This window comes from Perca flavescens, chromosome 2 (assembly GCF_004354835.1).
Source record: "Perca flavescens isolate YP-PL-M2 chromosome 2, PFLA_1.0, whole genome shotgun sequence".
In the NCBI taxonomy this organism is placed as follows: domain Eukaryota; kingdom Metazoa; phylum Chordata; class Actinopteri; order Perciformes; family Percidae; genus Perca; species Perca flavescens.
This window is the reverse complement of record NC_041332.1, coordinates 9,435,209-9,462,969: the sequence shown is the minus strand read 5'-3', so window position 1 is coordinate 9,462,969 and position 27,761 is coordinate 9,435,209. Positions and strand designations below refer to the sequence as shown.

The window sequence follows — 27,761 nt, the reverse complement described above, 5'->3', positions numbered from 1 at the left end:
AAGGTCACATCATGTGACCTGTCTAAGTTAACGTTATCATTGCGCTTTTCAAAATGATCCTTAATAGATAAGAAGGTGACATTTGCATGCACACTTGACGCCGGAGCGATTTGTGTAGTGACCTAACCTCTAACCATGCGGAAAGGCACGTTTGAACAACCTCAATAAAAAAAAAAAAAAAAAAAAAAAAAAAAAAAGTTTGAACAACTATTGCATTTCACTTCCTAGTGTAGGGTTACATTCCCGTTGACACACACGCCTCTCCTCTGCACAGGCAGACCGGGCGAGTTGCGGTGATTTGGCTTCAGAGTTCAGCCCAGCAGCACGCGCCTCTCAGGCCACCTAAAGGGTGTCATCACTGACTTTTATATATATGTACAGGGCCGCAGTAGAAGAGAGAAAAAAAAAAAGAGAATGGACGCGTGAAAAGTTTTTTTTAAGAGGCCTTGATTTGAATTTTCTTCGGTCGGAGGCACACCTCCGCCTATGCTGAGGGCGCAGACCTGTGAGGACTTGCCCGCAGCCCGTCGGAGTCGAGTCCGAGGAGACCCACCTTTTAGCTGCTGTTTGTGGCTCGACGGCGCCCTCCCCCCTCTCTCCCTCTTTCTCTCTCCCTCGCTTTCTCTCTCTCTCTAAAAGCGGAGGATTCTGAAAACAGAAATGTCGTCAAATGAGAGAGCAACGCGAGCATTGAGGGAGATCCTTCAAAACCCTGAAAATGACGCTTGCGCAGACTGCGGCGCCCCAGGTAAGATACAATAGCCTAAATATCACGCCACATAGCCTATCTTGAATTGCTGGAATGTAACGTGCAGGAGGTGCCTAGCATTTACCTGTGCCAACACGGTAGTAAAGGTTGACTAATCATTTAAAGTAGGCTTCATGCTACTTTTAACACAACACTGAACGTGTCAAACGCTTTCTTTTGTGCCTTTTGACCTTTAATGTGTGGCAGGGTGAGTTGGGAATTTAGACAGGAGAGCTTTCCTGGATATGGCTAGCCTACTTGCAGGTATAGCAGCCAGCACAGGTGAAGCCTTTTTAGTATTTTGTGTTGGAGGCTGCAAGAGAAGAATCTTCAAGTCTTCAATGAACAAGTCTCGGCATGCATAGTGAAGGGCTCATACGCACCCTCTCTTGCTTTTAGCCCAAAATAAAAGGTCCTCCTGGAGATCCTTTAGCTCTCCTCCCTAAGTCCGCACACTGGCCTCCTTAATTGTAGGTAGCTTATAGGAGGTATAGCTACTGCCCTACAAAGGGGATTTGAGTTTAAAAGGGTTTAAAGGCCACAAACTGTGTAAAATGTATTGTAGGCCCCAAACCTTAATTTTACACCTTTTTAAGTCAGATTATTGGACCCAAAGAAATCACTTTCGTAACCTATAAAAACTTAATAAAGATCAGAATCGGAAAAGGATTTATTGCCACAATAAGTTAGACTTTTGTGGAATTTCCCTTGGTGAATGGTGCATACATAAACAAACAAACATATTAAACATTAATATGAAATAAACAATGAATACAGAAACACACACACACACACACACATACACATATATATATATATATATATATATATATATATATATATATACACACAAAACAACTTACAACTGTTGCTTAAGAAAGACAAAAAAGAGGCTGAATGGGTTAAAAGATACTGCATGCTGCCTTTGGTTTATTGTTAAGGAATGTGGGAAGGAAATCATTATTTTATAGTTAAGTTTTTTCAGTTTTCCTTTCCATTTTAAGTTTATTTTTAATTTTTTTAAAGACAATGAATGTTACTTGGCATTGTACAATCAATTTAGGAATTCATTATTTCTCTGCAGGCTAACATTTATATTAAATTCAATACACACATACGTGTATGTGATTTAAAAGTAGGCTCATACATTTGACAGTTTGCTTCTTTGTCATATTTGATTGGCTGTTTGTTCTGTATGTGTCACAATAAGACTCCTCTGAATGTGTATCATTGATTTTCTTTAGTCATTTGCTGCCTTGCTCTTTGTCATTGATTAATATCTTTGACTTTTGGTGCGTTGGTTTGAGAAAACCAGTAAACCGAAGTGGGTTTAGGGGTTTCCCTCGGAAAATTTGGTTAGAGGAGAGGATAAGCATGCAGGAGCTGTGTGATGGTGCCCCGCTGCTCGTCTTGGTTTTCCATTAAAGCCAAATAAGTCTAATATTATACTTAACGAAAATGTAATCATTTCTTCTGACCGTGCCTTTGGGTCTCAGGATTTGTGGGGTTTTTTTGTTAGCATTTATTAGGTTAAAAAATTGTTTGGACTAATTAATCTAAATAAATTAAATAAATAAATAATCATTAGTTTCAGCCTTAATATTTAGCCATATAAAACATGCAGGCTATGTCTTGACTCCCTGGACTTTATAGCTTTGATCGATTAACAAGTTAAATATTTGCATCCCCTCGCTCTTAGCCCCTCCATCTTTCATCTTTCAATCCATTTTTTTTTTTTATCTCTGTCACTCCATACCCACCACACCACCTCTTATCTGTTATCCATCCCCGTACTGCATTTGCTCTCTCCGTCTTCCTCTCTGCAGATCCTGGTTGGGGCTCCTGCTCCCTGGGGGTGTTCATCTGCTTGGCCTGCTCCGGGATCCACCGCAACATCCCCGCCATCAGCAAGGTCAAATCCCTGAGTCTTTCCCACTGGGAGGACCACGAGGTGCAGGTGAGACAGCAGCAACCCCTCAATAAACAGGATTTTTAATCACTAAGACCTTTGTTGTCCCTTTTAAAATAACATTTCACTGGGTTGGAAGGGTTGTACTCACTGTATTAAATTGGGGTGATAATTTGAAAAAAGTTGGCTGGGTGATAAACAATTTGTTTCTGTAACAACCAGATGCCACTTTTAGTACAAGTATTGGTGTGTAAGCCTACCTCAAAAATGCTAGAAAACTGTGTACTGACTTGTTACATATGATCACAGTGGCGAAAAAAAAACCTGTATTTGCTGCTTAGTTACTTATTTCCATTCTGCACCATGGTTGGGTTATCATGTGCTCTTCACCACAGGTCATTTCTCTTTTTGTTGGTCTTACTCATATTTTATTCTCTTTAATGGAAATAGTTTGACATTTTTCTGATGTCGAGGGTTTGATGAGATAAGCTCAGAACCACAGTTACGTCAGGTTAGCTTAGCATTTAGACACAAGGAAAGAAGGGCTAGCCTGGCTCTGCCCAAAGGTAGCAACATCTGCCTACCAGCACCTCTAAAGTTCACTAAATTAAGTTTGCTCAATCCTAGTCTCGCTTTGCCAGGGAGGAAGGTCTGGCTACTCCACACAGCATTCGGGGATGGGAGGAAAACGTGCTCCGGTCTAATGGCATTTCTTTAAACCAATCACAGTTGTCTTGGGCGGTGCTAAGCACGCCGTGGTGCCGCTGCAAAATAGGCTCGGAAGGAACACGTTTTGTTGTAACGTGTACGTGTAAAAGTAGTTTTAGTCGTGCAACAGAAAACTCAGATTGGACAGATAGTCTAGCTAGCTGTCTGGATTTACCCTGCAGAGATCTGAGGAGCAGTTAACCATAGTGTCAGGGTTTAGGGAAATGGCGGACCCAGAAATGCAGAGACAGCAGGGCAGTGGTGAGCTTGAGGATTTAATAAAATAAAATCCATACAACCAAAAGAGTCCTGAAGACAGCAGGCAAAAATGGTTCCAAAAATGTTGAGGAAACCAAAAGAACAGGAATCAAAAAAACTGGCCCACTGAGATAAAGGGGGGTGAACTTACACACACGCTAACACAATACAATGATCTGACAACAGACAAAGACAACACAGAGACTAAATATACAAGATAACGAGGGTGAAACAAGGGACAGGTGACACGAGGGCTCAGGAACAGGTGAAACACATCAGGGTGGGGCAGACAATCACAAAGGTGGAAAAACACAAGGCAGGAAGTAAAACAAGACGTGACATGGGAGAAAACAGACTACAAAATAAACAGGAAACTGAAACATACACAACCATGACACATAGTCCTCATAAATCCACCGGAGTTTAAAATTACAACATAAAGGAAGCGGAAGGTAACGGACATCCGGCCTAAATGAGTGAAATCCGGCGGATTTTCCGGCGGCAATGGAGCAATCCCGGAAGTGGAACGTCAAGGATATAGACTAGTTCAATCCATACCCAAACTGTAGCCTATATTTACATGACATTCTTTGTTTTTCATTTTGTGTGTGTGTGTTTTGTTAGTTCATGGCGGAGAACGGTAACGAGATGATGAAGAGGAAATATGAGGCCGCCGTTCCGGTTTACTACTACAAACCAACCCACAAAGACGGCCAGTGAGTAACCATAGCAACACACATACACACATACAAACATGCAACGTTTTATACCTTATCTGTTTGAAACACACGGTAGTTTTTTGTATGTTACACTGTGTGTGTGTGTGTGTGTGTGTGTGTGTGTGTGTGTGTGTGTGTGTGTGTGTGTGTGTGTGTGTGTGTGTGTGTGTGTGTGTGTGTGTGTGTGTGTGTGTGTGTGTGAGATCATGGGTATCCATGGATGGAGGTTTCCTGGTTTTGTTTGTGCATGTGCATCTCTGTGTGTTTGCATGCAGAAATGAGCTATTCTTTTTAAAGAACGTGACACACATCCTTAAACTTAAATCCTTACATAAACCCAGAAGTTTATCTTTAAGTGTTCTGACATTACTTTTATTTCTGTTAAAAACCCATCTTTTGAATTTGTTACCAACAAGGAGAAGATTCCAGATCGGCCCATCTGAGCTTTCATTTTCTCAAAGGCAGAGCAGGATACCCAGGGCTCGGATTACACCTATCACCATTTCTAGCCACTGGGGGACCATAGGCAGGCTGGGGGAACTCATATTATTGTTAAAAAACCTCATAAAGTGACATTTTCATGGCATGGGACCTTTTTAAATAATTTCTTACAGCATCTAAACAAAAGTTTTGTGTTGGATTTTGTAACATTCCAAAATAGTAATTTTGACTTCAAGATTTTCATTTTCACTGTATGCATATTGGCTCGAAATATCGGTTATCAGTTTTATTAACTACTAATAATCCGTATCGGCCGTGAATAAACAGTAACGGTCTTTCCCTAATTCTTTGCAATCCTTTAATCAACACAAGACATTTAAAAGGTCTTTTATGACCTTCGTGAAACTATAACAACAAAGTCAACTTATCGATTAGTTGATTTAATCAACAGACACTTTCTCCACAAAGAATGGCCCAGTTTCCCAGTTCAAGTAGACCTCGCTTATATACAAGATTTGAAAAGCATCCTCTCTAAATTGATGGTTTGACAGGGAAGCTGACTTACAATGTCAGGTTCTCATTTGCCTTTTGAAGGTGGTGTTTTTGAAATAATACTGCAAGGTTGCAGGGCTGAAAGCTTTTTCCTTCTCCCACTCTGAGCAAGTAATGCCTTTTTTAGAAACCATTCAGCTCCCCTTTGAAATGTCTCCGTGTGAAGTATTCAGCCCCTGTGACCGCACTCTACAGGAGCACCTTTTGGCAGCGATTCACATGTTCGTGGATACGTCTCTATTTTTGAATTTTCTGCTTTTCTACCATGTAGGTTTGCCCAAGCTTGATCAAGTTGTAGAGGCTTTGTATGTTAGGGCTGCCCGCTCTTAGGACTCATCGGTTGTTTTGGTCTTAGTTGACTAAGATTTCTTCAGTCAATTTGGCATTTTGTTTATGCTTTTTTTTAATGCTAATTGACTTGTTTCCAAGAAACAAATGAGCACATGTTCGGTAAACACAAGAATTAAAGTGGTGCTTTTTGTATGATTCTTTGTGGAGAAACTCTGTCTGTTGATTAAGTCAACTAATCGATTAGTTGACTTTGTTGTTATAAATAGTTTAATGAATAAAAAAGGTCATAAAAGACCTTTTTAAATGTCTTGTGTTGATTGAAGAATTAGGGATCGACCAATACTGGTCTTTCAAGGCCGATACTGATTATTCGTAGTAAATAAAATTATTTAAAGGTCACATGGCATGAAAATTTCACTTTGAGTTTTTTTAACATTAATATGAGTTTATTAGGGGACCACTAAGGTCTATATAAAAGCATCCAAAGAGCAGCATGTCATGGGACCTTTAATGAATTAGAAACTTTCAACATAATACCCAGTAAAAGATAGTAAGATAGTGTTGTGGGAGGGACATTAAGTCAGACTCAGTGGTGAGTGAAACTGTAGAATTGGGACAGACAGAGCTGAAGCCGAGCCAAAGTAGCAAACTTTTTATATAATTAACTTTATCGGTTATGGGTCAAATAAAACAACAATACAGATAATCTGTCAAAAAACGAGCTGGGCCAATAATCAGTCTATCCCTACAAAGAATGTTTACGGCATTCAACTCATCATCTTTATTAGTAGTAATTATGGGTGACGGTACAGTGTGTGATGCATTTTATTTGCATCAGTAGATTTCTTATCTATCAATTCAGTCAGCAATTTTACACCGCACAGAAATATGATTAATAAAGTGAATACACAGCAAGACAAGTGTGTGTGTGTGTGTGTGTGTGTGTGTGTGTGTGTGTGTGTGTGTGTGTGTGTGTGTGTGTGTGTGTGTGTGTGTGTGTGTGTGTGTGTGTGTGTGTGTGTGTGTGTGTGTGTGTGTGTGTGTGTGTGTGTGTGTGTGTGTGTGTGTGTGTGTGTGTGTGTAAACCACAATCTTTAATCAGCCGAGGATATTAAACATTTTCTCCTCTCCACTGTGAAATAACTATTCTAGACAAAGAAAATTGCCTTGTTCTCTGCCTGAACACAAACACTAACCATTTCTCATTAACAGTCAGTTCCTCCCCCCTTATGCTTTTTCTCCTGGTCTCTAAAACGTATGTCCATCCTCTTCTATGCTTTTAAATGTCTTCTTTTTTTCAATATGTTTTGTTCTAATGCCTTCCTGCAGCTCCGTCTGGTCTTACATTTTACAATGGAAATGTGATTTGATTTTGTAATATTACTACTAAACGACTTTTGGCATTCAGCGTTTGAACTTTAGTGTCAGTGTTTGCAACTGGTAAGGGCATGATACTACATGACATCATCACTAATAGCTAGAGGTGTTAAATATCTCGCAATATTAAACTTGACGAGATTTCTCGTCGAGGTAAAAAGTGTCTCGCTGTATCGGTACACAAGTGCAGAGCAGCAGAATTGAAATCAGCATAAAATATCCCCCGGCCGTTGTCCAAAGTTGACTCTGAGTTTACTTTTGCAGAGTGATATCAGGAGAAAAAAACTCCCGTAAACCCAGCGTTAGAACGTTAGAGATTACCACTGCTCTCCCTCTCTTGGCCGAGACACGAGTCTGCAGCGTGCAGTTTACTGTGGCGCTGTCTCGCGCAGACCACGCTCTTTCTCTGTTAAAAGGAGGTGTGAAGTGGACAGCAAAAGCTAACTTTCCTTTTAATGATATTAAACCAGGAGAAATGTTCTCCCTTAGTCCTATAATGGTCATAGATCGATACTAGAATTGCCTACTTCCTTGTTTACTGCTGCAATGAATGAAATGCATAGGAGGAGAAAAGAGTATCTGTCTTCACAAAAAACATCCATTGAGTGTTTGATGGTAATTTATTTTTGCTTTAGAACGTAATCAATGTGAAACAATAGCAAAATAAGCTTTATTTCTCTCTGTCTACTGTACAATGACAAATTCATGTACAAAACATTTGGTCTCAACTGCTGCCAGAAAACGCTTAGTTATGTTGTAACCTTGGTTTTCTGAGTGAAGAGACTATCTCTCCACCATCCATATGGAACAAGTAAAAGTGTAACTGTTAGTTATACAGGACAGAAGCCAGTCATTTGAGTTTGTGGCAAAACCTTTCAGCGCTGGTTTTCATTTTGTGACTTTTGATTGAATAAAGGACCATTTCTGCAAGTTTTCTGTAAAATAGTGTTGAAATCTCGTGAACCCAATCTCGTTTCTCGTCTCGTATCCTGAGCTGGGTGTCTCGTCACACCCCAACTAACAGCTGCTATTAGAGTAGCTGTCAATTCATCCACAAACCGTTGACAATGTAATGTTATTACATACACTTATAACTTCAGCAAGTAGCAAGCACGTCCAGAGCTTAAGTACAACCCATATGATCCTTATAAATTTGTAAAAACTTTAGATCACAGAAAGCAGGTTGTGTTTCACAGCTGCTGAGAGAGAAGACCACTGACGTGTAGGGCTGGGTACCAAATTCAAATCTTTTTAGGCACCGTATCGAGTATCAAAAAAAATACCTCCTCATTCATTACCTAAGGAGTAAAATCTCATCAGAGTCAGCAAGCCAATAAGCATGCTGCATGCTTTTACCAAGATCTAATAATTCTTGTGATTGGCTGTCTAACTTTACAAGTCGTACAGGCAGGCAAGAAAAAGTCTACGTTAGGCTACGCACAGAGACGGGGCTCACGTAGTAGGAGCTGAAAAAAAAATAAAAAGATTTGTGCCATATGTGTAAAAGATTTTTTTGTTTTATAAAATTAGCATTGAAAACAAGTATAATTTAGGATCCTGTATCAAAGTCCCGGTATTGGTACCGGTACGATACCCAGCCTCACTGATGTGCAAGTCATATTTGAATAGTAGCTACACATTTTTGATTACATATCCATATTGTGAGAATAAAGTCAAAGCCAACCAACACCTTTTTATTTTAAAAGCATTTCTGAAACGTTTATTGTCGACTGTCTCTTTGCTGCAGAGATGCATTCTCTTGGGCCACCTCCAGATTACCTGTAGACACACTCTGACTGTCTCGTAGTGTGTTACTGCTGCTGCACCGGGCAGCTCCCAGACAGGAATGTTTGGAATTGTACTGAATTGTATAAATGTGAAGCAGCTGGGAGTTTTTGGAAAAAGAGCAAACCTTTTCATGTGGCATACAATGATACACAAGCGGCCACAGCCACGTTTAAGCCACTTGTTGGCAATGTCTTTGCCTGATGGAAAAATGTAGTGCGTGTGTTGAATGGAAGGAGTAGCTCACCACTGTATCTGTAAATATTTGCCTGACGATAGCTCAAATCTCCACGCCCTTCCCTCACACACACAAACGCATAAAACACGCATGTAGCACCTTCTTTGATCGTTTGTAATAAAGACTGGTGCAGAGGAAGGTGGGTGAGAGAGAGATTCCTTCTTGGTTGACTGTATGAAAAGAGCTAAATCAGCTGGATTCAACTCTGGATTTGCATTGGCCTTAGACAGAGAACGTCCGTCTGCTATTAGAGTCAAATTAGGATCAAACGCACAGACATGAGGATAAACAAGTGAATTGTCGACAAAGAATAGGATTTCTTCACATAGTTTTTTAATCCTGACCCAAGTTTGCAATAAGGGTTTTAAATAAACTAGTTTATATGTTTAATTTCTACTAAAACCTGTGTGAGGTATCAGGTTAACCCAGGCAAGACATAAGACCTTTTTTTCAAAATTGAATTCATGGTAGAAATTAAGTAGACTTATAGTTAAGTGTCTTGTGGTTAAGTGTCTCTGGTGCAGGGTTGTTAGCTTTGCTAGCTAGCTAGTTGAATAGCTTATAGCAAACATGATGGAAAAGTTGTTATTTTAGGGTTTTTCCTTACTAAATATATTTTCAAGTATACATTTCTGAATTGTGTGATTTTAAAGTGTTATAATTCAAATACCCACACTTACTGTTTGCTGTTAGCTTACCAACTGGGCTAGCTGGCAAGACTCTAGCTAACTTGATAATAATCAGCAAAGTGCTAAATTGTAGACACACATTTCAGTCTCTATACCTATGCACATTAAATGAGGATTAAGCTTGACATTTTATACACTTCATACTCATTCTACACATTTATAAAATGTTTAAAAAGCATTAGACTTTTACTGAAATAGGCAGTAAATTTGCTTTAGAAAATGTAAGCAAATGAAATGAACTACTTGAGCAGAATAGCCCTTCCCAGTCTTGTTTCTTTTTAACCTTCACTATGCAGCCCAGCCTCGTTCTCATTTACCACGTTTGCATGATGTCTTTTAGTCTAATCCGCTGACTATTTTACAAGCTAGCTCTATTGACATTTCATCCGTTTGTGTTTGTGTGTTCAGGACGTTGAGGGAGCAGTGGATTCGAGCAAAGTACGAGAGGAAGGAGTTCTCTGAGCCTGGGAAGAGCTTTATATATGAGCAAGGTGAGTGTGTGTGTGCGCACACATATACATGCACACACGCACAAAAAGGCATTCATGCTAATGAATTACAGAGCTCAACAGTGACCGTCCACTTTTTTTAACGGCTCTGGTTCCGGAGTTGTTTTTCCCCATTCAGTATCTCCATTGATGTTTCATTAATGTCGTATATAAAAAGTTTTAAGTCTGGAACCAAGCCAACCCGCTCCGAGATGAATCGTGACCATGAAACACAATATCTGTAAAGGCAAATTATGTGTCAAACCAATCTGAATTAAGTATTATGGTGCTGCAGAGGCGTCCCATCCTACAAATTGTATCCTACAGACTAGAGAAAACAATCTTTGTTTGGAACAGATCCTCTCAAAAAACATATTATAATCATTTACATTTTTTTTATTTTTATTTTTTTAAATGAAAATCAGAATAATGATACCAAAATGATCATTCTTCCAATATCGTGAATCAAATCGCAATATCGGTTAAAATAATCACAATTAGATATTTTCCTCATATCGTGCAGCCCTATTTCATATGGACTTCTAATTTCTACAGGAGCAGAAACTTTGGTTTACAACCTCAGAGCTTGTGGTCAGGCTACCTTGGATGGTTTAGATGGCTAATAATCAAAATCCTTATGGAGGAAGTTAATGGGATTTTTACTTCCTGAACCACACTGTTGAGCACTATTGTTGGTTTCCCGCAGGAACTAAAGATGGCATGTTGATGAAGAAGGGGCGGGACAACGGGCAGTTCCTCAGCAGGCGATTCGTCCTCTCTGAGAGGGAGGGGACTCTGAAGTATTTCACCAAATTTGACGTAAGCAGCAGCTTTTTAATTAGACTTTTAGGTGCCACATGCAGCTAAACACACACCTTGCCTACACAAAAAAACATGCCTCTAAGACACCAGTGACCTACTGTAATTACACAGCGTTCTAATTAGTTTGTTTGAACGCTTCCAGCATATGTGCGACACCCACACACACACACACACCCGCAACCATAACACAAATACCCTTATTAGAGAGCACTTTAAAGACATCAAATGTTCTGTAGACAACACCCCCGCATTACGTGCTGCAGTATTTTTACACACATACACACAGTTTATAACACACTTTATAATCATACATACCTACCAAAAGCCTACAAAGAGTATCTGTACCTGCTCCCTCTGCTGTGTGTGAGCGTGCTCAGACAAGCTTAAACAGCATCCTGTCCTCTCTGTCAGTGTGGCTGATTCACTGAGCTGTACACCACCCAAACTCTTTCTGGCTGGAAGCAGTGGGAGTTCTTGGGGGATAACTGGGAGCTGCGAATAATATTCTTAAAAATACTAGAAAAAAGTCTTTCCCTCTCATTTTTGTAAATGCATTTCCAGTGTGTTTGTCTTGGCATACAAATGTCCTTTTTATTGGGTTAGGGTTCTCCATGACTGTTTTTTTTTCTGTGAAATATTTAACTTTGTATTCTCCTGGTGGCACTGCTATAGCAAACAACAAAACAAAACCTCCTCATAGAGTCACAGCTGTACGTGGAAAAAAAATAGAATGGAAAATGTCGCTCCTTTGCTTCAGCTTTTTAAAGCCAGTGAGCTGGTTGGGTTTCAGAAGAGCCTTGAGGTGTGTGAAATATTCAGACTCAAGTAACAGTCTGCTGGCTTCTTGTTGTTTTTTTTAACGCTGTGAGAATCCATACACCCAATGAGAGAAAAGTGTAAACTCTAATCAGTTGTCAAATAGATTGTGAAAAAGTCATGGCTGTGTCTGTTTTCTGTTGAGGTCAAGGGCACACAGACAGATTCTGTTCCCATTGAAATTCAAGTCAGGACAGATTAAAGCACAGCTACCAGAAACAGGTTTGCTGGGATTAGTGTCGGTCTCAGACATGATGGTTTTCAGCGATGCAGACTGATACGTAGATAATAGCTCTAGATATTATTTTCATGCTTAGAAAGAGCAGAAAATGTGACCCCAAGCCTCGATACAAGAGATGTTCTGGTACCATTTTTTTTTTTTCCTTCCCGATTTCGATTCCAATACCTGATCTTGCGTATAAGATATCAAGGTAAAACAACAACAATATTAAAAAACATGAACAACAAAAATCTCACATCTGTGTCGTTCCAACTTTTTAAAATGCCATCAGACAACTTATTAGACTTGGATTTATCCTAAATTGCCTGAAGAGAGGACGCACCTGCAGTCACAGTATGTGGGCTTCATATTGTTGACCCTTGGCATTTCTAATACACACAAACACTCCTCCTCTCCTCCCTCTCTCCTGCAGGCTAAGGAGCCCAAAGCAGTGATCAAGGTGGACACCATCAACGCAACCTTCCAGCCTGAGAAGATAGGAAACCCCAACGGCCTGCAGATCACCTACCTCAAAGACTACAGCACCCGCAACATCTTCATCTACCACGAAAACGGAAAGGTCTGCATAGCTTGTGTGTGTGTGTGTGTGTGTGTGTGTGTGTGTGTGTGTGTGTGTGTGTGTGTGTGTGTGTGTGTGTGTGTGTGTGTGTGTGTGTGTGTGTGTGTGTGTGTGTTTTGTGTGTGTGTTTTGTGTGGATCATATAACATAACCTAAAAAGACAGAAACTGTTTCCTATTTCCAGTGATGCCGGACTGTTAAAGGTCCCATGGCATGAAAATTTCACTTTATGAGGTTTTTTTAACATTAATATGAGTTCCCCCAGCCTGCATGTGGTCCCCCAGTGGCTAGAATGGTGATAGGTGTAAACCGAGCCCTGGGTATCCTGCTCTGCCTTTGAGAAAATGAAAGCTCAGATGGGTCGATCTGGAATCTTCTCCTTATGAGGTCATAAGGAGTAAGGTTACCTCCCCTTTCTCTGCTTTGCCCGCCCAGAGAATTTGGCCCACCGATGAGAGAGAGAGACATCATGGCTTTCAAACGAGCAAAGTGGCAGTTGGTCAACGCCACACCTCCACCCTGTACCTTGCCCCCCCCTCTCTCCTCAATAGCTACAGATGCAGAAATGGCACATCCTAAGGAAAGCTCATTGTGGGACTGGCTCTAGTGGCTGTAATTCTGCAACAAGGCTGAATTTCGGGAAAGAGACTTACTTACAGTATTAGGGGACCACTAAGGTCTATATAAAAGCATCCAAAGAGCACCATGTCATGGGACCTTTAACATTTTACAGACTTTCCTTACCACTTTATTTTCCTAACCGTTAACTGACTTAAATTGCAGCATAAGTTGCCACTTGCATATTTTGTATTTTTATCATCCATCACATTAAGGGGGCAGACATGTGTTGAAACTATCTGGTTTGTGTTGTTGTGGGCAACTCTCCAACCATCTTTACCATCTTTTGGGCGGCTGATGGAATCCATTAGCTGATAACATTCAAGATTCACATCAATCATTCTGTGTCGCTCATGAATACACATGGAAATATGTGGAAAAGTTCAGTGTTCTAGTCAGGTTGAGGAGTTATTTGTCTAACATCTGAGACAAACTTTTACTTGACTAAAAGTAAAAAGATGCTCATTTAAAATAAAAAACACAAACTTGTTGCTACCCATCCGGCCCATCAGTGACTGCAGTAGTTTCTAGGGCGCGATTTTCTTTTGTTTTTTTACCCAGTAACAGATGTGATATAAAATGTACCGAAGTACAATACTGCAAACAAAAGTAATCGTAAAAGTACAGATTTTAATTTAAAAAAGTAGAAGTACATAAGAAAAAAAAAAACTACTCAATTACAGTAACGTGAGTAATTTCAATCCGTTACTTTCCAGCTCTGGCAAAGGTCATATAGGTTTTATTTATATATATATATATATATATATATATATATATATATATATATATATATATATATATATATATATATATATATATATATATATATATATATGTATGTATGTATGTATGTATGTATGTATATGTATGTATGTATGTATGTATGTATGTATGTATGTATGTATGTATGTATGTATGTATGTATGTATGTATGTATGTATGTATGTATGTATGTATGTATGTATATATATATATATATATATATATATGTATATATATATATATATATATATATATATATATATATATATATACATACATACATACATACATGTGTATATATATACAGTATATTACAAAGTAGTTGTTTGGTAGTAGTATTTGTGATGATTGTGATGATTGTGATTATCAGTCATGTGTCAGAGCTGCATTATCTTTCTAAATGATGGAGGGGAACAACAGTAATCCCAGGAAGAACTCATGGAAGACTCTCTTTCCTCTCTCCTGTCTCACCCTCTTTCTGTCTTCATCAGGAGATCGTAGACTGGTTTAATTCGATCCGTGCAGTTCAGCTTCACTATTTAAAGGTGGCCTTTCCCGGGGCTTCAGATGCTGAGGTGAGCACACACAAACTCACTTCCTCACACATCCTGCAAGTCTTTAAAAAAATGATACCTACTGTCGATGATTGCTGAGGGTAAAAGGATAATAGCGCTGGTTTGAGATACTAACATTGATGTAGTTAGAACTCCCATTACTGTATTAATGCACATGTTGAGCACTTCTTACAAAAGGGATATTCAGCACTGGTTATTCTTTATCCCTTCGCTTTGCTTGTTGTTTTTCAGCTGGTACCCAAACTTACCCGCAACTTTCTGAAGGAAGGATACATGGAAAAGACAGGTCCCAGGGCAAGTAACACACACACACACACACACACACACACACACACGCACACACTTTAAACCTGTACTTGAAAATACTGTATGTACACTCTTCTTTTGCTTCTTCGTTTCCTTGCAGTTGGCTCTTACAATTTCACCATCAAGTACACAAATTTATATTTTCATAAATCCATAAATGTAGATCTTTGTGTAATAGAATCACCTCTGGGATGTCAGAATTAGCTTAAAAATACAATACACAGCAATAGGACAACATTATATTACGTTCAAAAGTCTTTATGAAAATATATATCTAGGATTGAAATCACAGTCTTCAAATCTTCATTTTATATAAATACATAAGATATCACTCAACAGGGTAACCAATGATATTAACCGTTAGAATCAGTCCAAATGGAATTTAATTCCAGGGGTCTGAAGGTACAAAAGTAGTCCAAGCCTATTTGTCAATTAAGTCAATATCAAACCCTTTTCACATGGGACAAATACCTGCGGTTGTTCTAGGATTTGTAGTAATTAGGGAGTCAAGCTGTAATGACATGGAAATGTCCAAGTGTAAGTTGTTTTAAAGTAAAAAATTCTCCCTCAAATTGCCAACCATGTTTTGCTTAAGATGATCATGATAATAATAATAATTATAATACACTTTATTTCTATATTTTCTTAACAAGGTAACAAAGTGCTTTCAAAATAAAGAAAAAAAAAAAACAGCAGATAAAAATCAAGAACAATAAACAAATGGTTATTTCAACAATGATTTAGCTTTACAGTACAATGTGAATTAAACTTTAAGTGTGTATGGGCCAGCGGTGATAGTCATTTGGGAACGGGGCTGAATTGATTTTTCTATGATAGGCCGCTGTCCAGTTGCTATTAAACCATGTATATATGATATGCATTAAAAAAAAAAAAAAGTCAGAGCAGAAATTTCTAGTATTGACCACACATTAACAGATCACCTGTTAAAATGCAGTAAATTCCATTCATCATCAAGACGACTGACACTTTTTCTTATTTTTAACAAAGTAAACAAGGCTTAGTTCCGAATTGAGTTTCAGACTAAGTTTCTATTTAACTAGTTGGATACAGTTCCATCCTCCAAACTCCTCCTGGGATTCCAGCCGAATGGGGGATGGATGGATGGATGGATGGATGGATGGATTTTATTATTTCCAAACTGGGAAGTGACTTACAGCAGCAAGTTACACACATACACACATACTCACCCACACACATACAGACAATACAAGAAATATACTAGAAATACAAACAGTACGATAACAAATAAGATATCAAAATACCAGAACAACTACTGAAAAAAATATACTTAGAGGAATGAAAATAATGTACATGTATTTACAAGTGTAGGATAAAATGTGCAACTACATACATAGTATAACAAAATAAAATGTAGCCCAGCTGTCAGTATGGCTGCTTTCCACTGCTGCCTGACAGGCTGCCTGACAGCTGATAGGACTTACCTACCTGCCTCACTGTCTGTCTGTCTGAGAGGGAATAAAAGGCTTCTATCTGAGGATCAAATTGTCAAACCCTCAAATGCACACATAAATACAGACATATGTTGGGATTAAGCAAAAAAACAACACAAAGAGGCATCTGTGAATATGCATGCGGTCGTGCACAGTTGCACCGACTCGTTTATATTAGCATATGTGAACACATGCAGGTGCTTTCCCACATCGCATTCCGACCGAAGCACCTGCACAGGCAGCACCAAGCAACCTGATACTCAGCAGCCCATCTGGTTCTCTCTTCAGACAGACACAGACTCCCAGTTTCATCTCCGTCTGTCAGGCTGAGAGATGAAAAGACTCACAAACTTGCTGCTTTGGGCTGGTTTGCTAAATGGATGCCATAATTAATTTCCCTCACACACGTATGAGACATATTTGTGGAAGGAGTCACTAGTCGAATTGAGAAGGGAACGGTCTGTTGTTCGGGCGTAATGAGAAAATCACACACTTTTATGAAGCCAATTTGGCAGCAGTTGGGGAACATGATCATCATTATTTGAAGCTTGACTCTGTGCACTTCAGTAAACTCTCAGAAGGTGCTGCGTATTCTTCGATAGATCATTGCTGCACCGATGAAAACACCGGGACACCATGAAGGCAAGAGACGGGAGTTTCCATTTTCAATATTTTAGTATTGTTGGTGAAACAAAAATGCCCTTTTTGACTTTTAGTGCTGGAACAATTAGTCTCCATCGTCTACCTCTACAAAATATTCAACAACAGTTTACATGATTGGTTTGGCTTTTTTGAGAAGTTATAGGCTGAATTATGAATTGAAAATATAATTGACAATGATTAGTTTCAGCCCCAGTCACTTTAATAACCGGAAGTCTTAAAGACAGTAGTCAGGAAACTGATGCCTAAATTTGTAATAAAAAAATAATCATAATCACAATTATTTTGGTCAATATTGAAATCACGATTATTTTACACGATTAGTCATTGACTTTTGGAAGGATGTTGCAATTCTTGAATAAAAAACAACTGTGAAACAGTTAAACAAATTACCAGTGAAAACACCTTAACCCTCCAAATTTGACCTATTTTCAAAAGGTTTCTATATATACACTTGTATTTATGTATTTCCCTGAATGATTTGTACATGCGACCCAAAGACTTTTGCTAAATAAATTTGTGGTGTCTTGTAATCCCATGTGGGATGGGCTAAATGTTTGACATGACACAGAAATAAAATTAACAAAAACTATATCACAAATTTGGGTTTCTTTCAACCATATTTTCAAAAAGAAAATAACGTGGATGGTTCCATACAACGCTCTTCACAAGTAAAGTAAATTAGCAGTTCACCACTTTCATTTGAAGAAAAGAATTGATAAAATAATGTTGGAAAAAAAGCTTCAAAAACATCGGGGGAAAAGCAACAAACGTGTCAAAGATGACCAACATTTTTTTGAAGTTGCACGGTCGACGGGAAGACAACACAAGGGTTAAACTGTGAAATTACCCTTAATGCATTTTCCGTTTGAACTTTTTTTTGACAAAACCGTCCATTGAAGAGCAGAATATGAGCCACTTTTAATTAAAATAAACCAGACGGACGCCACCTTTGGTACAACAATGCTGCTTTGTGTCTACAGTTGCCCTCCCTATCTCTCTCTCTCTCTCTCTCTCTCTCTCTCTCTCTCTCTCTCTCTCTCTCTCTCTCTCTCAGTGTTTCTCTGTCTCACTCACCTCATGTCTGACTTTCTCTGTCAAATGATTTGTCTCTACAGCACACAGAAGGCTTCAAGAAACGCTGGTTCACTCTCGACCAGAGGCGACTCATGTACTTCAAAGACCCGCTGGTATGGCATCTTTTCACACGCCTACTACACACATCAGAAAACACTTCCGTATAGGCATCTGTTTATCTTTCAAGACTTTAGTTCATGCCTAAGTGACTACGGCTCATTTTGTTGATCACAACCGACCAGCAACTAGGCCTGTCACGATAGTCAATAAATCAATTAATCGCACGATTAAAAAAAATGAGCTCGATAATTTTTCTGGCCCGATAATTTCAATTTGCATGCTTGTTTGTTTTCCTTGTCTCTCTCTCTTTCTCTCTCTCTCTCTCTACCAAAGAGACTGGAGGACCACTCTCGGTTCCTTAGCGTAACAAGGAGTGAACCCTCTTTTTCAGTCGCATGGTCTTTGTGTAGGCGGGACTCCAGGCGGAGAGAGAGAGAGAGACCGAAAACGCTAGTTGAGAGTTGGAGCAGGGTTTCCCGCAGCACTTTGCAGTTAAGGCGCCGTCAAAAAAAAAAAAAAAAAAGTATATGAGCGATATCAACCGTGTTACTCGGCGTCCCGTTTTCTCCCTTTCATTCCAAACCACACAGCTGACAACCTGCAGGTGGAGGCGGGCAGGGGCGACAGGCTCGGATAAATATAGGGTCCTGGGCTCGGACATACACGCCACTGTGGACTTGTGTCAGTCTCGCAAGCGGTTTCAGGAAAGTGGCTGCATGTGTTCATGCACAGAACATTAACCGGTACAAGCCTACAGCTGTCCACGGACACGGAGTGGATAGTATGTCAGATTCGTGTGTGTGTGTGTGTGTGTGTGTGTGTGTGTTTGTGTGTGTTGGCCCGCCCCCACGAAGCTCCGACCTGCAAAGGAGCAAAAGCCGCACCTTCGCCAAAATGAAGACTGAAAAACAGAACTATTTTGCTACAAACATTTACTCGCCATGTGGCAGATAGCCATATAGACAGATTTCATTTATTAATTATATATTATTTAAATGTAATATTTAGTGTTAAATAATTGTAAAATAATAGTACAGAGTCTGTAGTCTATCGCACAAACACTCGAGGAATGCTGCAAACGTATGAATTACCTGGGAGAACATACGTGTCACAAACGACAAACAACAGCGTGAAAGACGACATACTAAAGAGATCAAAGACATATTGTGGATATTTAAAATGTCTTCCAGTTCCAGTGTTAAATATTCTTTAGAAATAAATGTTTATTGATCTTTGAAAAGGTGTACCTGCATTATTATGCCATTATCATTATATTAGATGAAAATGGTCTCGCAATAATTTCTGGGACAATTTATCGTCCAGCAAAATTTGTTATTGCGACAAGCCTACGTTTAACATGCACATAATATTCCGGTTTTTGCCCTTACTCCCAAAAAGACGATATTCCGACTAAGCTGTTTACATGGCTAATGAAAGTGAATATTCCACTAATATTCCGGTTTACATGTAGCTGTTTACCAGCGGTGGCGGACTTGTTGGACCGTGCGAACACAGTATCTCTCTTTCATTCCCTCAACCAGCTTCTTGAAAAGGTCGGCGTAGCAATGTGTGCGCACGTCCGAAAACCTGTTGATATCCAAGTCTTTGATAATGTTTTAAAGTAGCTGTGAAATATTATGGAGTCTGCAGCCTTGCAAACTGTTGGCTGGTTGGTTTGTGTACAGCAACCATAGCAACAGACCTGACCATAAGCCGTAAACAGGCAAGTGGCCATAAACTGCGTTAAAAACCCTGATTGAAACGCATATTCCCAATGCGCTGTATACATTTCTAAAGAATGCCTCCTAAAACCCAAATACTACCAGAATATCCCACATGTCTTTATTTGGAAAATGCTATATATTCAGAAGAAGGCCTTATTCAGATTATCCAACAGGAATATGCTGTTTACATGACCTTTTTTGGAAAATACTGTCATTGTCATATTCGGAATAACAGTGGAATATTTGTGTGCATGTAAACATACTCAGTGCCTTGATGGTACTTTTGTTCTCTAAAAAGATAAATGAACACTATGAACAGTGGGAGGAGGAGGTTTTCTTTTTTTCTATCAAGCAAATTAGATTTAGTAGACAGTGTTGGGGATATGAAGCCATGACTCAGTGGGAAGAGGGTGATAACAGGTACTTTCATTCATACGTAATGTTATTATACGTGGCATTGATTGCCACGACCTCGCAGTGTGGATTGCCTCAAAGTGAAGCGGAATGCTAAACCTGCAGAGTAGCGTTATCCTGTGACGCTACACTGGACACTTCTGCAGACAAGTCTACGTGTAAACATGTACTTCATTTATCTCATATCCGCGCTTGAAAGGCAGAGATGTTGTAAAAGTGAGATTCTGAGTCATTGCGATAAAAACAACTCCACTCTTAATCATTCAGAGACTTTCCGTGCGAGGCGGCGGCTCAGATTGCCCAAGACTTGGCTTAATGCACATCAGATAACCAAGCTAGATTAGCTCAGCATTCTTGCTGATGCAATAGTTCAATGGAGAGGTGCAATGATTATAGGTGACCGAAATGTCCGACTTACCCCCGAGAGTGTTGGACAAGAATAACTGGTAGATAAAAGCAAGAGGAAGTCTAGTGGAGTTGAGTGCAGGCTGGGAATATGTGGAGGAAGCTCAAAGCAAGTGAAATTTGATCACTTGGATAATGACTCAGTTATGCTTATTTGATCTTGTCTATACAATGGTGCACTGTTTATGGAAGTGTTCACACTCGGCTTACAACAAAGTAAGTTAGATTTATTCTAGATGATTAGGTATTGTCACTTTTCAGTGACAGCACAACAGTGAAATAATTCACCTGTATCTTTTTGACATATTGGTGCATCTTATAGGATATAATGCAACAGTTCCTTGTGCAGTAAGTGCTGAAGTCTATGTCGGGATGTTGACAAACAAAAAGAGCGTACAGAATTGAATACCCACGTTAAAAAGCTTTCTGGAGATTATCTCACTGTGATTTTGACATGGAGACCCCCTATAAATTCCCAGAATGTATCAGCACATTGTCACATCTGATTTGCTCAAAAGCTAGTCTGTATTCACAACGTTCCACTCCCGGGATTGCCCTGGTGCCGCCGGAAATTCCACCGGATGTCCTTTTCAGCTGGATGTCTATTGCCTTCAGCTTTGCATTTTAAACTCCGGTGGATTTCTGAGGACTATGGTTAACTGCTTCTCAGATCTCTGCAGGGTAAATCCAGACAGCTAGCTAGACTGTCTGTCCAATCTGAGTTTTCTGTTGCACGACTAAAACAACCTTTAAGCGTACACATGTTCCACCAAAACAAGTTCCTTCCCGAGGCTATTTTTTGCACCGTGGCCCCGTCCGGCGCTTAGCTCCGCCCATGACAATTGTGATTGGTTTAAAGAAATGCCAATAAAACAGAGCACGTTTTCTCCCATCCTGGAATGCTGTGTGGACTAGCCAGACCCTCCTCCGCCGCGCTGTGAAGGAAGGTGTGGCAATGTGAGACTACTCAAAAGCTGATGGAAGTTGAGCATTAGCAGTGGATCTAGTGGATACATCAGTTTTATTGTTAACTTAGCCAGCTCTCACCGATAAGCAAAGAAACTCAAAACAGACACAGCGGAGCTTTTAATCAATGAACCAAGAAAATAACCGGTAGATTTATCAATGATTAAAGGTGCAATATGTAATATTGTATGTAATACTGGCAGCTAGCGGTTAAAATAGTTACTGCACTACCAATTCAAAATACTGGAGAGTCGTTTCCCCCGCCCCCTCCTGCCCAGACTCGAAGTTTACGGAGGTTGCCAGGCTGAGACCGCAGCATTCACAACAATGTTTCTAGACGCTTTTCTCACATAGCCAGACATTACTCCACAGAACAGCAGAGTAGCTACCGTTAGATGCTAGTCTCACATAGCCAGACATTACTCCACAGCACAACGGAGTAGGTAACGTTAGATGCTAGTCTCACATAGCCAGACATTACTCCACAGCACAACGGAGTAGCTAACGGTAGATGCTAGTCTCACATAGCCAGACATTACTCCACAGCACAGCGGAGTAGCTAACGGTAGATGCTAGTCTCACATAGCCAGACATTACTCCACAGCACAGCGGAGTAGCTAACGGTAGATGCTGGCTATATTGACCGTCATAAAAGAATTACAATACGAAACGCTAAAAATACCACTACCTTGCGGACGGAACACACTTCATTGGCTTAGAATTACGGCAACAATCGCTAAACACACTGCAAACTCACAGTCCTCTCTTTCCGATTTACAGCCCCCCTCTCGTGGTTTAAAATAACTCACCGTTGTCGGCTCCAGCCGCTGAACTACACGTTGTAAACACCCATGGGCTGCTTGCCTGGTCCTCCCCGGTAACGTTAGCAGTTAGCAGGGTTAGCATGGCGGTGTTAGCCAGGACCAGTCGGGATCACTTTACTGGCTGTGTCTCAATTGTTTTTGCGAGTAACCAACTTGGGTACTCTAGCTATATAATTCAATGTGAGTACACAAATGTTGAAATGACAAAAAATGCCCATCCCTAGTAGCTGTGATAAATTAGCCTGAAGCTAATGCTTACCTGTTCAGGAGGAAATAAGCCAGCTCTGCGTCCTTTTGGGATCTAAGCTGTCTCCATCTTTCAAATACATCTCCAATATTTACCAGGGGGTTGTTACGTCTCTGGTCACGCAACTGTTAGAAAAATGCTGTTTTCTTTTTTTGTCATGTAGAATCTATCTCCGTTGATCCTGTTCGTTTGTTTGCTGCTTTCATTGCTGTACTACCGTTACAGCTGTAGCGCGCTGGGTTTACGTTTTTACAGGTATATCTGGCAACCCGGCCTGCCTGTCAAACTGGGCCGTTGATAACAACACACAGATCAAAACATAAACATAAATTCCGTCACGGAATGTAAATTTCAAAAAGAAAAAATACTGACATTAGCATTGTTGTCAGAAAAGATAGTATTTCAGTTTAACATGTTTCCTTAATATCTGATGAGGCATTGGTGTTATTTTTGGATTTATTACAGTGCAAATATTACATATTGGACCTTTAAAATAATCTTTAGTTGCAGCCCTGAATGTCTAAATGTCATGGCATTCCATCTAACAGTTGAAGAGACACAAAGTCAAAGGATCACCACAATCTATAGGATTCATCCTATTGTTACCATCAATGTGTGTACAAAATTTGATGGCAATCCATCTAGTGGTTGTTGAGATATTTCACTCTGGACCGACCAACTGTTCAACAGACCGACATTGCCATCCCGAGCTAGCATGGCTAAAAACAGCTGCTTGGGTGCTGAGAGTAGCACTAAACTTAAGAAAAAGCAAGTACCCTAAATTCAGAAGTTTTCAGTCGACCTATGTTTCTCTGTTTGAAGGACGCCTTTGCCAAAGGTGAAGTGTTTTTGGGGAACAGGGACTACGGTTACAGCGCCTCCCCCGGCTTGCCCGCTGGCACCCACTGCAACGGCGCCTGGCAACACGGTATCACCATAGAAACTCCTGATCGCGGCTTCCTGTTTACTTGCGAGTCAGAGAGTGAGCAGAAGGATTGGCTGAAACACTTCAATGCGGTCATAAGTGCTGTGATGTCCCCTCAGGAGTACACAAGTAAGAATCCGAATGTTTAGCCTTTATTTATAATGAGCTGCTGATCACTTCTATTGTAAGTGGCTGTTTTTTTTTTGTTTATTTTTTAATAAAGCTTCACCAGAAATGGTGGAGGCTACGTTAAATGTACTATACTGATGTGGTGGCTCTGTGAGGCTGTAATGCTCTGTGTAAATAAATCCTTACCGTTAGATGGATAGCTCTTACTTCTGGATCCTTAGTGTTTGTGGTGAAGTAAATGTACAATAAAACAGGTAGTGTATGCCATGCTAACTCACTCTCGAAGGTAACATAACATAACATTTTCTTGTTTAGCATGTTAGCATGCTAATATTAGCTAATTACCACAACGTAAGCTAAGGCTGATGGGCAAACAATATTTTGGCTGTTAACTCATTTAAAGGTGCTGTAGGTAGGATTGTGAAGATCCAGGACTTAGCCCAAAAATTTGAACAACTTCTCAGTCCCTCCCCCCGTTTCTGCTTAAAGCCCAAACAGTCTCCTAAGCCCCTCCCCCCACAAGAGAGAGCTGTGCACGATAGAGCGCGTGTGAAGAGGGGGGAAGTGGAGGAAACCTATCAGCCTATGCAGCTCGTGTGCAGGGGAGGGGGAGGGGAGGACGCTATGAAATGCGTGAGCAGTGATTGACACGGAGTTAGACCCCCTCCCCCCTGACCATGATTGGTGCATCTGAACAGGGAGCGGTGGATTTTTGCAAATCACACTTCAGGCTGTAGGTGGTGCCAGAGGAGCCAGATTTCTTTTTTTTTTAATACCTGCTTCATCTAGTTCTACTGGAACATAGGGTCAGTTTCAGCAAATATGACAGAAAGTTAGTTTTATAAGTCTTACCTACTGCATCTTTAATGCTGTGAATGTAAAATATTAACTTTAGCCAAATAACGTTAGCAGTACTTTGTTAGCATCATTTTCCTAGCCTTAGATTGGTTTCTTACTTTTGCGTGCGCACCAGAAAAAAAGTCAGGCAACTCTATAACTGTGCCACTAGTGCAGACACATACCTCAACTTCCAGCTATAAAATAAATCCACTTGATTATTTTATTTTTGCATCTCGGAGAAATTGTCAGAGAGCATTGCAATTTCGAAAAATGTTTTATGTACTGCAATAAAAGTCTACATTTATGCAATTATACAAATGACAAGAATGGAATGTTAAAAGGGCAAATAACTTCATATTCATTAATACCAAGGCTCTTTTGTAGTAGCCATACACAATGATTTGACTGAATGGGTAACAGAGCACTTTTTCTAACTTTGAACTTTGATTTGTATTCAAGTGGAAGCCTTGTTCAGGCACAGGCATTGATGGACCAGAGGCCAGCGGGACCATCTCCTCTCATCCCATCACCAATCTGTCACAGGACGACCCACCATCAGTCCTGCCACTGAGCACCAGCATTTGGCCTTCATCACTAATATGGTCAGACTGGAGCTTGTTCCAAGTTCCCGTGGTGCTCTTTGTTAATGGGGTTAGAAATGCAAACCAAGAGAACCTAGGCATATTCATTATTAAATGAAAAACAATCAGTAAGATTTTGTATTTGATTAGTTTTATTGTTTTTTGCACTTTGTTAACCAAACAGTCTGGGCAATGCTATAACCTCATTCTTTGGGGATTTTATGTAACACATTTGAAATTCTAGATGTCAATCTTTCCTTGGCTTGTGCAGACATGTCCTCTGTTTCCAAATGCTAACTAAATATAGGCATGTAAAATGCATTACTTTCTGTGTGCCACTGGATTGTTGTTTTTTGTATCATGGTACAGTAAATAATATTGGAATTTCTAGGTTTATTAGAAATTCAATGCAAAATTTAAGAAAAATACATTTTTAAGGCAAGAAGTGCCTGGATCTTCTTGTATTCCATATTTTATACCAAGTGTGATGTAATGACTGACTAATAAGGTACAGGGACTTAAATGGGTCAGACAGGTACCGACCATCAACTGGACATAAAACACTTATATCTTTGAGGGATTCTGAATTCTTTTTGAGTTATCTCTCTGTTTTGTTTTAGTTTATGCAATGTTCACGCAATGGTGGTTCATTGGTGGTTTTATGTAAACTTTGTAACTACTCTAAAGACTTTATATTCAGAAAGTAATGCAGTCCAGTTTATGAGCTACATCTGCATTGGCAACTGGACTGTTTCAGTCCAAAAGGTCAAAGAGAGATTTTTAAATTTTAGTTTCAAGCAAAGCAATATCTCCAGACACACTACGTGGACAGTTTGCATCATGAATTAAACGTGATTTTTATGATTTTGTATTTCCTAGACTTCTAAGACTAGGCAAATGTTGGTTTTCTAAGAGTTTATCAAACATGTCAGTACTTCTGTAAAGGATGTACTTGAAAGACAAAAACTGAGATTTGCTAATGCATTGGGATAGAAAAGAAGGAGGCACTGTAAGCCATTACATGGTCTAACAGCGCCTCTCTGTGGCATACAGTACTAAGTCTTTGTTAAAACAAATAATTCCAATTGCATGTCATTTCCCCCCCAAAGAAGTTAGTAAATAATTTACACATTATAGTGTTGTTTTATATTCTTTTTCTATTTTTGGTTAAAGAGGTACTTCAATTACGTATTGATTTGGTGTCTGTTTGGTATGTATATATACTTTAAGAAGCATTTCTGTGCTTGAGCATCGCTGACATACCACATGAAAATGTTGATGATTACTAATAAAAATATTTCCTCTGGAAGTTGTCAAGGAATCTCTGTACAGATTTGTCTACAAATTCAGTAATATTATTATTATTATTATTAGTAGTAGTAGTAGTAGTCTTAAAAAAAAAAGTCTCTCACTGTATATTATCAATTTCCTCAAACTGAAGGTGAGTTATTCCAAAACTAAGTTCCGCCCTGAGCCCATTTAGTGCTCTTCTAGAAAAACTTTATTCTGTAAAAAAAATATGCCAGATTTCCTGCACCATCAACTTTGGCAAAAACATAGATGCTTACTCCTTATAATTCACAGAGCAGAAAGCAGGTGTATAATGTTTTTTAAAAGTTCTGAAGATAAGGATTTTCAGTTCCAGTTGTTCAAAATTAAGAGATTATATCCCTAAAGAAAGCTGGAATTAATAAATGCACTCCTTACTCATGCATAGGTCTGATGTTTGGCTGTTGTATCTGGGAATGTGTTTGTGGTTGTGGACAATTGCCCCCGGCCATTGATTTGTGGGTGTCCAAAACTACAGAGCCAGCAGACCTGTGGGGCCTGAGAGGAATTCCTCATAAATCTATAGGCCCATGCTAGTTTTTCACCCTGGTGAGAAAGAGGGAGGACACGGTAGGGGAGAGACGAGGAGGGACAAAGTGACCAGGAAACCTCCAAAGAACACAGACACAAAAGTCTTCTATCAAACCAGGTAGACAAATGGATCCGAGGTCCATCTGCGATGCATCAAATCATTTTCGGAGGTACATAGGATCAGCAGTGAGGCACTAACACGGATTGCGTGGATAATGCAAATGATCTTTACTACTTAGGTGTCTTTATACCGGTAGAAATCTAGAAGGGAGACAAGACGAATTTTGACTGAATATAGTACAGCTGTGGATTCAACCCTACTTGATCCAATCAAGAAGACAACAACCAAAACTGGATATGTACTGTAGTCACACGAGTGGACACAGATTTCTTTTCTTTCATCAGAGACTTTGAACGCAGTTGGCCAAGTTGAAAGGCAGTGTCCTTACTCACCACGTGCCACGTCCCCTGATTTTGGAAAAACATAGGACCATCGCTGTGTGGAGGACATTTTTTTTTGGTGGGGATAGGCAGTGCAAGCCGCAGGAAGCTCTGTAGTTACTGAAGCTGCTTGCCATGTCCGATGTGGTCTAATTACATCTTCTCTTTGGATTAACACAGGTGTCACCTAGTGCCCGTTCCTTGGATTTAGCTTCAACAGTTTACAGGTTTTAA

At 39.7% G+C, this 27,761-nt stretch overlaps 1 protein-coding gene across 1 annotated transcript; it reads left to right on the top strand.

The window, feature by feature from the left end:
- The first annotated feature begins 240 nt into the window (after positions 1-240).
- Positions 241-26,488, top strand: zgc:92360 (arf-GAP with dual PH domain-containing protein 1). Its single transcript, XM_028597905.1, has 11 exons — positions 241-748; positions 2,575-2,705; positions 4,248-4,339; positions 10,124-10,206; positions 10,910-11,022; positions 12,495-12,641; positions 14,513-14,596; positions 14,828-14,890; positions 18,153-18,224; positions 23,574-23,805; positions 25,105-26,488. Exons 1-11 carry the CDS (start codon positions 661-663, stop codon positions 25,131-25,133), a joined length of 1,134 nt encoding a protein of 377 aa, XP_028453706.1. The 5' UTR covers positions 241-660; the 3' UTR covers positions 25,134-26,488.
- The last annotated feature ends 1,273 nt before the right edge of the window (positions 26,489-27,761 follow it).

What these genes read in the sequence shown, in the direction of transcription:
- zgc:92360 (XM_028597905.1), top strand. Translation starts at nt 661, where the DNA reads ATGTCGTCAAATGAGAGAGCAACGCGAGCATTGAGGGAGATCCTTCAA. An exon ending in TGTACTTCAAAGACCCGCTG is followed by an intron (nt 18,225 to 23,573) that starts GTATGGCATCTT and finishes CTCTGTTTGAAG; the next exon opens with GACGCCTTTGCCAAAGGTGA. An exon ending in GTCCCCTCAGGAGTACACAA is followed by an intron (nt 23,806 to 25,104) that starts GTAAGAATCCGA and finishes TTTGTATTCAAG; the next exon opens with TGGAAGCCTTGTTCAGGCAC.